Source organism: Chenopodium album, chromosome 17, assembly GCF_948465745.1.
Source record: "Chenopodium album chromosome 17, dcCheAlbu1.1, whole genome shotgun sequence".
In the NCBI taxonomy this organism is placed as follows: Eukaryota; Viridiplantae; Streptophyta; class Magnoliopsida; order Caryophyllales; family Amaranthaceae; genus Chenopodium; species Chenopodium album.
This window is the reverse complement of record NC_137850.1, coordinates 6,453,670-6,465,410: the sequence shown is the minus strand read 5'-3', so window position 1 is coordinate 6,465,410 and position 11,741 is coordinate 6,453,670. Positions and strand designations below refer to the sequence as shown.

The 11,741-nt window shown below is 35.6% G+C and overlaps 2 protein-coding genes across 2 annotated transcripts; one reads left to right on the top strand and one right to left on the bottom strand.

Annotated features, from left to right (window-relative positions):
* The first annotated feature begins 780 nt into the window (after nucleotides 1-780).
* LOC145587518 (P-loop NTPase domain-containing protein LPA1 homolog 2-like) lies at nucleotides 781-7,865 on the top strand. The gene is made up of 8 exons (XM_081644255.1): nucleotides 781-1,057; nucleotides 1,359-1,520; nucleotides 2,758-3,086; nucleotides 4,788-4,869; nucleotides 5,397-5,822; nucleotides 5,903-6,649; nucleotides 6,812-6,919; nucleotides 7,169-7,865. Exons 2-8 carry the CDS (start codon nucleotides 1,362-1,364, stop codon nucleotides 7,514-7,516), a joined length of 2,199 nt encoding a protein of 732 aa, XP_081500381.1. The 5' UTR covers nucleotides 781-1,057; nucleotides 1,359-1,361; the 3' UTR covers nucleotides 7,517-7,865.
* A 141-nt stretch (nucleotides 7,866-8,006) lies between these two features.
* On the bottom strand, nucleotides 8,007-10,612 carry LOC145587517 (uncharacterized). The gene has a single exon (XM_081644253.1). The coding sequence runs from the start codon at nucleotides 10,500-10,502 to the stop codon at nucleotides 9,213-9,215; it is 1,290 nt and encodes a 429-aa protein (XP_081500379.1). The 5' UTR covers nucleotides 10,503-10,612; the 3' UTR covers nucleotides 8,007-9,212.
* Between the last annotated feature and the right edge of the window lie 1,129 nt (nucleotides 10,613-11,741).

The following is an 11,741-nucleotide window of genomic DNA, read 5'->3' as shown; positions in this document are numbered from 1 at the left end:
CTGCCACTTGATAGAATTGGAAAAAAGTTTGTGTTTCACATAAAATTATTGATTCCAAGTTGCCACCATATAGGATTTCCCTTTTTGTTTTGCTAATGAGAAAATAGAGACAAGCGAGCTTTATCCACAAATGATTTTGACATACCGTTACATGCAACAAAATTATTCTATTCCAAAGGTTCAAAATGTCTAAAACTAACCTCTCAGTAAACAAATAATTTTTAATAATATTAGATTCAAACTATTAACTAACTAACAACGACATAATCATATTTTTGGCAATTTCAAAGTACGTAGAATCTTTTGATTACACAACATAATATATTAGTATATAACATCCCTATCGATCCAAAATAGAATCTCAATTCGACTAACTCTAAATCTCTAATCACCACAATTATATAGCATAATCACATATTTAACAAGTACAGAGTAAGCAGAATATTACAATTATATACAATATTATTCCAAATATTCCGATTGATTTAAAGTAGAATCCTGATTCCAATAAATAACTCCAATCATCACAGTAACCAATTTATAAAGTCCAACACGGATGAGAATCAAACCCCACACTTTCCCCTAAACTCCCACTTGATTGAGACGGTGTAGATAATAATAAAAAATGATCTCAAGTTAGGTCAATTTTTAACAAGTCCCCCTTTCGGTCCGCGGTCGTACTACACGGAGGGAATCCCGTCCTTTTGGACATAGTTGGACAAACACGACCTAAACAAAAACAAAACCAAACGAAGCAAAAGAGCAAGATTGCGAAGGTGGACGGGGCAGGCGCGAAAAGAGAGAAAGAAAGAGAGCAGAGGACTCGTGTAGCCTTAACGCATACGATGCGTGGCTTCTATTGACAGCAAAAATGGCGACAACATCCAACACTCGTCTTCTCTTTTCATTCTCATTTTTGTCCTAAAATGGACATCTTACACTATAACTTTAACAATTACACAAATTCTTTATTCTTTTTTTTTTTTTATTTTAATCCCCAAATTAAACCCTAATTTCATACTTCAATCTTTTATTCAATCTTACATTGCTTTTTCAGGTATGATCTTCAATCTTTGTTGTGTTTTTATATGTTTTATTGCATTTTATATCCACATTGTTGATTTTCTTCATTTTTTTGAATATTTTTTTCAATTTTCATGATCCTGAATTAAGTATATGATTGTTATTTCAATTTTTTCGAGCTATTTTGATTTTCATACGAGTTTATTTGATTTTTTTGGGAATTTTTTGCACTTGATATAGAGAGGTTATGAATTTGATCTCATTTTTTTCCTTAATTAACTGGATTTGAGAATTTTTTTTTGATAATTTTTTTTTTTTTTTCATTTTTGGTGTAGAAAATGGCGGAAATGAATAAAGTACTGTATATAGTAGTGATGGACGGAGATCACAATAAAGCTGAGAAAGGGGAAATGGAGAAGGAGTCGTTTCGATATACTCGATCTGTATTGCAGAGTACTTTGCAGCTTATGGGATGCAAAGCTCGACATGCTTTTAAGGTAGTTTTAGTTTATTGTTTTCGTTTCGAGTTTAGTCGATTTTTTGCTTAATTACTTTTGTTTTCTGGTACTTTACTTTTAGCTTTTGTTAAGGTAACAAAGTGAAGTTTGATTTCATTTTTGGATTTGATTGCTAGTTGTTTTTTTGGAAGTGTATGATTTCGTGTACGAGAATGTTGTTAGGTTGGGTTTCGCGGTTGTTTCGTATAGGGAAAGTAATTGATTGGCTGATATTTGAGTATCTGATGCTGGTTGAATTTTGTAGAACTGTACTGCATTTAGAAATTTACAAGGATGTGGCTGAAAAAAGAAAGTGCGGGAAAGATTCGAACTTTTGGCTTTTGAATTATAAGCTGGAGTTGCTTTTATATTGCTTGGCTGGAAATCAGAGTTCCTTGGATTGGTTGAATTTTTATAGTTTCTTTACTTTTCAGCAGACATGTGTAGTTGACGATGCGTTTTTTTGTGGAGTTTCAACTTGCAACTTAGGAAGTACTGTACGGGTGACAAAGTACATGCTTCAAAATTAACCTTAATAATTGGCTGGCACTTGTATTATTGCATGATATTGAAACTGATCATGAAATTTTTATCATAATTATTTGTTTTTTGTGTTATTGAGAGGAATCTTGGAACAGACTTGTCTTTAAATTACTTCATAATCATGATCAATGTTACCTAATTGGCTGAACTCCCTGCGAATTGCAAATTGAGATAAGCTAATTATGGTCAGTTTTGGGCTATATGTTTGGGCGAATTGCGAATTCAAAAGGAATTAGGGTAATACTGATCATGATCAGCCGATTTTGGACTGGAGTTTCATTGTCATGTTGGTATAATTTAGTTTTGGAATGAATCATATATGGGTTGTTCCTAGTGTTAACGAATCATCTCTTTCATATAAATATAACTTGTCCACATTTTCCTCAATATTTTTTTATTTATTTTATTTTTTTATTTATAAACTGACTTCACTGTTCACAGTTTCTTGAAAATTCAATGTAACTTGTGATGCTATCTCTATCTTCATTTGAATATGACAGAGTTTGCATCACTGCTAACAGTTTAGACTAATGTTGATTGTAGTAAAATGATCTTGCTGAAGCCGTGTGGGTAATGTTTTGTTAGCCTGAACTACCCCCAATCGTTTTTAATGTAACACAGATCTCTGTTTATTTTTCTTGGTCATATGTCAGAATGTTAATTAAAATGCTAAAAAAATTTGCCTATTGTTTAGATTAGCAAAAGGGTTTTTGAAATGGTGAAAAGTCAATGCTCAAGTGACACATCAGCTGGCATGGGTCAATTTGGAGCTGATACAACTTATATAAGATCAAGGTTTCAAGAACCTCCATCTCTTGGCAATTGTCTGGGTGAAGCTCAGGTGAAGAATAACTTAGTTATGGAGAAGGATGGTGGACCTAAAAGTTTGTCATCAGAGTTGTACAAACGGCGCACGACAGTGTTCATTGGTAGAGACAAATTCTTGGATATTGTTTGTGATGGCCTATCTGAGTATAAATATGTGGGTCCCAATCAACGTGAAGATTTGATTTTGGCTTGCAGGTATGCATAGTTTTTTTTTTTTTTTTTTTTGGTTAAAAAAAAGCTATTTTGTTGACAATTTGTTTTTCCTCATAAAGTCACAATAGCCTTTATTACATCTGGATTATGTGTAAGTTGGGTGAGGTTCAAGTATCGTTTGTTACCAAGCAATATACTGAAATTTCTTTTTGCATACTGAGCAAGTCTCACAAATTTTATTATTCCATAGTTCTTAGCTACTTGTTATGGTTTCTAATTTACTGGGCTGGTCTGTCTCTTATGGATGAGTTAATCAGTAGCTGGATGTAGGTTTTATACGTATTATGATTTGTCTTCAATGCTTGCTTTCATGTTTGATATATCTGTTGTGGCTGATTCTTAAACTTCTCTTTGGTTAGATGGAATCACTAGGAGAGACACTGAGGGGGAAACCCCCTCACCAGACTTGAACCTGTGTCTCACATGGCTCCTTGGGGGAAAACACTTGAATTTCACTCGAGTCTTATTAATTAAAGCTGTAAAACGTATGTTCTTATGTACTCCTTCTGTCCCCAATTGTTTGCCCCAAACCATAAATCCACTTTATTAAGGCTTTGGGCAAAAAATGGTGCACATGGGTTGACACAAATATCAATGAGGAGAGAGATAGAGAGAGTGCAAGTGGGAAAACATGCCAAAAGTAGTATGAGGCAATCTTTTGGGGACACCTTAAAAAGGATAGTGGAGCATACAATTAGGGACATAGGGAGTAAGTTGGAAAAGATTGTTTTCCTTTTTTGTTCTGGTAGAACAGTTCATCATCATGAAATATCGAAATCTGTAGAAAACCAGTGCACCTGATTGGCATATGGGCCAATGTGAGTACGGTGTGAAAATACTAATCATTATGATTTATTTATGCATCAAGTTACTGTCATCCAATGATGTTGTCTTTGATTGTATTGTCTTATACTTCCATACTATCCATAGTTCCATGTAATATTGTTTTTCTTCTTAGATGTTCATAGTATAGCTATTTTGAGATTTAGTTAGGGATAGCATGATGATGATTGTCATAAATAAACTATCTCTATATAATAATGCTTCCTTCTATCTCTAACTTCTAATACTTTAGCAATTATGTTTATTGCCGATTGTTTAGCACCAAAAGGAGACTTCAAGGCCAGCCAACATTAGGGATTCAAATGTCAAACTCTTATAAATGTATGTGAACTTTAAAAATCTTTTATGAATAGGAATAGTGTGTTCCATCTCAAGGTTCCCAGGCTCTCAGCCCTGAAGAGTTTTGGATTTCAAAAAAGGTTCTTTTATCATGTACGGTTCGATACTATTGTGGAATCTCTTACATAGTGTGTTATTGATTCAATATTCTTTATCCACTAGTGAGACACATGTATGCAACTTTAGTAATTTAGTATTGCTCTTAAATCATATATCTTGTAGCTGTAAGCTATACATTTTGGGGTGAATTACAATCAAGATTCAAGTATAGTTCACTTGGAAGATTGTTGAGTGTGAGTGTATGCAAGCCTTGGGATGCATCTTTTGCTTCCTATTGCTTAGTAGACAAGAATTTTTGTTTTTGTTTTTTTACTCTTTTTGAAGTGTTGTTTGTTTCTGATTCTTGAGATGTAATCATGTTTGCATTATCACCTGTCTAATTGATTCACCCTTTTCATTTCTTTGAATCACATTGCTGAAAGTGATATGTGTTGATTGTAGAATCCGTGAGAGGAAGGAATCCATGACCATCTTGTTGTGTGGAACTAGTGGCTGTGGCAAATCTACACTGTCATCCTTGCTGGTATGTACACATTATTTATTTAATATCAGCTACAAGAATGCAATATTTCTTTGCTAGTTTGGGTGTATTGATATCTAGCTTCTTGTCTTCTCTCTTGGTTCACCTTTTTTTTTTTTTTGACGGGACACTTATGAGTTGTTATATATTGTAGTTTGATAGATCAATTTGTTTGCTGTAAAATTATTGGTTGTTTGAGTTCTCTACTGTAATTTCCTGGAGATTTCATTATGCAATCATGTAAAGTTTTTATGGCATTGAGCATCCACTATGTCACCTCTGTCTGCATGTTCTTTCACCATACTGTCCTAACCTGATGCCTGTTTACATGACTTCTTTTTAAAACAAAATCTGTGAGAGGAATAGATTTGTTATGATGGGAACCTTTATATGTGCTACTTGTTAAATATCGTTTTTGTTGTTGAAGCTTAATTTCATTATTTGATTATCAATTTATGTTGGGTTACTTCAGAACCTATTGTTCTCTGTTTTAAATCAACCTCAAAGTTATTTCTTTCTCATGTTTATAGGGAAGCAGATTGGGAATCACTACTGTTATATCAACAGATTCCATACGACATATGATGAGGAGTTTCGTTGATGAAAAACAAAATCCTTTGCTGTGGGCATCAACCTATCATGCAGGAGAGTGTTTGGATCCTGTTGCTGTTGCAGAAGCAAAAGCTAAAAGGAAGGCCAAGAAAAAGGATGGGAGTACTCAATCATTCTTGAAAGATGGTTTGAATGATAATGTTCAAAATGGAACAACTGATCATCAAACGCCAGAGGTGGGTGCAAATAATACTGAGCTGATCAGTCCAAAACAAATGGCAGTTGAGGGATTTAAGGCTCAGAGTGAAATGGTCATAGAGAGTCTTGATCGGCTGGTCACTGCTTGGGAGGAACGGAAAGAATCAGTTATTGTTGAAGGGGTACACTTGAGTCTTAACTTTGTGGTGAGTAGATGTTTATTTGTTCTCAAAATGAATAATTACCTCGTTCAACTTTAAGGTTCTGATATTGTCTTGTTTGGCAGATGGGGCTTATGAAAAAGCATCCTTCAATCATACCGTTCATGATATACATTACTAATGAAGATAAACATTTGGAAAGGTTTGCGGTGCGTGCAAAGTACATGACCTTGGATCCTACAAAAAATAAATACGTTAAATATATTAGAAACATTAGAACAATACAAGAATACCTATGCAATCGAGCTGACAAACATCTTGTCCCTAAGATAAACAATACTAATGTAGACAAAAGTGTAGCAGCAATCCATGCCACAGTTTTCAGCTGTTTACGAAGGCGTGAGGGTGGAGAGCAGCTGTATGACCCTACAACTAACACTGTAAATGCTGTTTTAGAGGAATTCAGGAATCAGTGTGCGGCAGATTCGCTGAGCTCTAAAGGGATGTTTCAACTTATTCAGAGGCAGGGATCATCAAGACATCTGATGGCTCTTCTAAACGATGATGGCTCTGTAGCTAAGGCTTGGCCAGTAAATTCTGTTGGCAGCAATGGCAATCCTAGTAAGGGGCATGGTGCTGACACTGAGATAGGAACACCTATGTATGGTCCGCTGCAAATTGGTAAGGCAGAACCAGTAAATCTTCAGTTCGGTCATTTTGGTTTAAGTGCTTGGCCCAATGATACTGGCTGCACGAGCCATGCCAGCAGTGTTGATGAGTCTAAGGCTGAGTGGAATGGTACTGATACTGGGAGTAAATATTACTCTTCCTGCTGCAGCTCACCCCGTATGTCTGATGGGCCTGCTAAGGAGGTAAGTCTTTATGTTCATTCAGATTTCTAATTGGAACTTTTTTTCCCTGTACATCCTTTTGATTTCATTAGTATGCAAGCCTCACATTTAATGAAAAATGCGAAGTACCAAGTGTTTTTTTTTTGTGCACCAAGCTTTGTTTGAAACTCAATTGTTTTACAGCTAAAGGAAGAGCTCTCAGTATCTGGCAGTGATGAAGAGGTAGATGATCCACCCGAGATGGATAGCGATGAGGACCTGAGTGATGGTGACAAACATACTCAAGAAGAGGTAATATATTTTGTAATGTTATTAGGAACAAATGATTGTTGTTTTCCTCATGTAGTAGCTATTTATACGTTTATTACTGTTTGACCATCAAAGTTATTGTAAAGCTGTGTTGATGTCTCGTCTTCAAGTTCTGGAAATAAATTATGCCATTGGTGCTTAATGGAAATGTGGATTTCCTACTGTTTGGTCAATTCCACCATTGAGCTTGAAGGAATGCAAACCTAACGGCAATATTTGTTTCTTTTTCAGATGGAAGGTTCAGTTGATGAGGGATCCACCAAGTCAGATGAAGAGTATGATGATCTAGCAATGCAGGATGACCAAGAATATGGCTCTGTGTTGAGCAATCTGTCAGATGTGGTAAATAATAACAAGATGAGGGACAACTACAAGTACCCGCCAACTCTTGACATGTTCTTGAGGACTAAAAGTGAACCTTTGTCTGATGCATTCTGCCCATACCCTCCCGTGTTTGCTAAGAGTGATAAGAAGATTCTTCCAAGCAGTAGTAGGCTGAAGAAACGCTCCCTCAGTATTCCGGCCTTTGGAAAGCACGGGAAGGCTGCAGATGCCATAATTTCTGGAGCAGCGGACTAGTAGTGCAACAATTAACCGTCTAACCTTGCTATTTTAATTACTTATCCTCTTTTAGAACCCTCCCTTTTTCTGGTTGAAGGCATGTTGTTTTCTCAACTGGCAGGTTTTCTTTTTTTTCTTTTCCCTCTTTCGCTAGGGTTATGTAGATCTGTATTTTATATGTTGATGTCCTCCCTTAGTCCCTTGATTGTATAGTGAGGGCTGTTGTAATCTTAGACCATTTAATTTGCTGTTTTTGGCTGTCAATAACTATAGGTCTGTAGGTATAACTCTATTAGATGTTAGTTTTCCGAAATTGCTGTATCTCAATAATAAAGTTTCATTTCTGCAATATATCTGCTTGCTTACATTTACCTGTAAATATTTTCTATCTTGATATGGACTTGATTCTAATTTACTGATTCTTTAATTGGGGTTGAATCAACTTAGATTTTGAATGAAATAAAGATCAAAATACAATTTTATTAGCCAAAGTAACACAGGGGAGAAATATAGAGGTTGGGATAAAATTTATTTACATATTCTCTGATATGAATTAAAATTGCATAATATACAAGACTTGATGGTACTTCTAAACTAAACTTAAGACAAGAACAGAAAGAAAAAAAAAAAAACACACTAGCAAATTATGGCCTGTGTATCCCAAAGGCCCGAAGGATAACAGACTGGGTTGTCAGATTTACAGCCTATTTGTGCAGTTAAAAGAACTATCCTCACGCAATTTCAACCTTGATCTTTGGGTGCAACGCTGAGTTTATCATTGCTGCCATCCTTGTGAGGTATCAAGAAACAACACTTTCAGCAAATAATTACGGTGTTTGCATACAACATGCACTCAGGGCAGATACCAGGGTTTTGTAGACTTAACCACAAGCGCAACAAAGGTCTTGATTGAAATCTAAATGAATAGCTCCACTATATTTTTATATGGCTCATCACAAGCATCAAATTTTGGATATAGTGGTATGTAATGCTTGTGTATTCTTTGCACACAAGACCCTAAACCACATGACATTTTGCACAACAACCATAAGGTTGCACAAGGGAGCTATGCTTATTGTTTTATTGCTTCAGCCAGGCTTCATTAGTTTGAAAGGCACAGAAATGGTTACAAAAACATTGACAGCTACACAAAAGATTCCTTTAAGAGGCTGAAAGTTTAACAGCGACGAAGATTGATGATGTTATAGGTCCATACACATTGGTCATCCATTTATTGCACATCCTCTCAAAAAGCTGCTGCCTAAATCTTATTTGTTTATCACAACTTGATTCATTAGAGTATCGACCCATTTTGTCAACACAACCAGAGGTTCTCCTGAAATGCCAAGTCTAACATTGTCCGTTCCTGAGATGTCCCAAATAAAAACTTCAGCAGGATCAAAAGAGCTGCAAGAAATTCGACTATTTCAGGATGTTGCTATAGTCTGACGGCTCTGATAAATTACCCCTCTTTAGACCTATACAATTCAGACATGAGTGTTAGATCATTGCTCTAAGGCTCTGCCTTCTGCAATGTTAAGCATGCTATAAGTACAAAATCTGCGCCCATCCTTTCCCTTGATCCCCTCATTTCCAGCTCTTTCACATAAAAGACTATAATTATCATCATCATCATCATCATCATCATATTGACTAAGCTTGGGGTTCAGAATGGAGTTCTGACATGATTAATCTTGCTCGGGGTGGAACTTCTTTATTTTATTAGATACTTTAATTCTTCAAATTCTTCCATCATCCCAGCTTTTTTGTATCCATCAACTAAATCAATCCACATAGCACCATCAACCTCACCTCCCTTGTTTAGCACCTCATTCACCAACTCCTTTACCTGACCCATCTCTCCAATCTTGCACATACCACTGATCAAACACCGATAAATACCATCACAGGGGGCAATTTTCTTCCCTTGCATTGTTCTAAGTAATAAAAAACCATTGCTTGGATCTCCCAATCTACAATAGCCTCTAATGACCATATAGTACAAATATGTCTCCATCTCGAAACCTTTATCTTGCATCTCCAAAAGCAACTTCTTTGCTTCATCAACCTTACCATAACCCGAATACCCATCAATCAAAAGCTTATAAGTCGTATCATTAAACATAATTCCTTCTCGTTCCATCAAACACAACACTAAATCCAACTCCGCGAATTCCCACATTCTTGAACATGCATCCACTAAAGTATTAAATGTTATAACATTAGGTTTAACCCCCTTCCCAACCATTTCTTCCACCAATTCTCTACCCATTTTCAACTCCCCAATCCCACACAATCCACTCACAACAATTGTCAATGAAAACACAGAAACCTCCATGCCTGAATCCACCATTCGACGAAAAAACTCCAAACCTAAATCAACCTTATCAGCCTTAACCAAAGCATACAAATGAACAGAACAAGTTCTCTCATCCCTCTCGACTTCTCTCTCCACCATGTACTCAAAAGCAGTAACAGCCATATCAAACATGTGATGATCAGAATACAATTTAAGCAACATATTCAACAATTTGGTAATAATTCTAGATTCCTTGCAATAATTCTCAACCCAATTTGTAAAATCACTAAAAGGGTACCTATATTTCGCACCAATAATGAATTTCTGCAACAAAACTTCAGCATCCGAGTACAACCTAGATTTAATTAACCTGCAAATTATGGTAAAATGGGCATGAATATCAGGCTTGAATGAAAGCTCTGATTGATTATGGAGTACAATGTTGAAGATTCTCAAGCAATCAATAGTTTTTACAGATGGGTCAGAGAGAAAAGAGTGAAGTTGATGAGAGGAGAGAGAAGAAAGGAAAGAAGAAATGGTGATTTGGGGAGATGGGGTTGTTTCTGAAGAGGAAGAAATGGTGTTGAAAGATGAATTGATGAGGGTTTTAATGGGGGTTTGTTCATGGTGCAAGGATGAAGAAATGGTGGATGGAATTGATCTTTTTGCAGTTTTCAGGGTTTTCAGGAAATCTTGGGTTGTCATTTTGATGTTCAAAAATGGAGATTTTGTGGGGATGGAATGCTAAAATCAGAGTTCATTAATGGCGGATTGGCTGATTATAGTGAGCGCTTCAGCGTTTCTTCACTTCTTTGGTCGCAAAAGGGCCAGTCTTTGAATGGTTAAGTTGGGTCACTGAGTCGGATCTGGGATCTGGGATCGATTATACTCGTATAACGATTTCGGGTTATTTGGATTTGGATTTAGACTCGGTTAATATGACCGTGTAGGGTGTTAAATTTTCTCGACAATTATAAATTGAGTTATCAAAATAATTTATAATAATGATATATGGTTAGTTACCTCAAATCACATAAAAGTCACTCCTTATATATTTGGGAAATTTAGAGTCATTAAAGCTCATAACATAATAAACTTGTATATATTAAATCTGTATCATATCACATGAAAAATCCTTCCATTATCCTCAATATATAAGACTTCTTTGTAAATCAATTGAGATACTTTTTTCACTAACCATGTTAGTTACCTTAAACTAGACTCAAATTAAGCTAATTTTGAGTGCCTCCACAATGGATTAAGGAATTATATTCCGTATTTCATTTCTATTAGAAAACCAACCTTCAAGGGCTTGAATTTTAATTTGAGGGTGCGCACCTGTCAAGAAAAAAAAAAAAAAAAAGAGGGCGCATAATAACTATATTGTAGAAGCTAAATATATGATACTTCGAATGACACATCTTATTTGTTGCTTGTTGCTGATTTGCTGCAAATAATGAACAAGGTTATTAATCTTGTAAAAGTGATTCAGTTTTCAAATTAGGGTGTTTGGCAAAAGACTTTTGGCTTTTTAGTTTGGTCAAACAGTTAAAAGATATGTTTGGTTGTTGGCTTTTAAGCTAGCTTTTCAACCAAAAAATGAAGCCAAAATAAGACTAGTTTTTTCAATTAACTTTTGGTTTTTGTCAAACACTTTTGTAAACAGATGCTTAAACAACCAACTTGATAAGTCAATCTGTATAGCTAACACTTCCAGATGATCTAACAAGCCAAACAAATCAGCCGTAAACCGAAAGGCTGACAACCGATTGCCAAACAATCCCATTATGTTTGACACTGGATAAAGCAAGAATAACAAGATCGAAGCCTAACTATTAAAGGTAGTACTGGTCTAAAACTTATTGAGCTTGCGGCAGCTTGTTTAGCAAGATTATGAGCATCTTCGACCTTTGATCTATGTTCCTTGTGTATGATACATCAGTC

Coding starts and splice junctions, on each gene's coding strand:
- LOC145587518 (XM_081644255.1), top strand. CDS start 1,362: ATGGCGGAAATGAATAAAGTACTGTATATAGTAGTGATGGACGGAGAT. Junction 1,521..2,757: donor AAGCTCGACATGCTTTTAAG/GTAGTTTTAGTT, acceptor CCTATTGTTTAG/ATTAGCAAAAGGGTTTTTGA. Junction 5,823..5,902: donor ACTTGAGTCTTAACTTTGTG/GTGAGTAGATGT, acceptor CTTGTTTGGCAG/ATGGGGCTTATGAAAAAGCA.
- LOC145587517 (XM_081644253.1), bottom strand. CDS start 10,502: ATGACAACCCAAGATTTCCTGAAAACCCTGAAAACTGCAAAAAGATCA.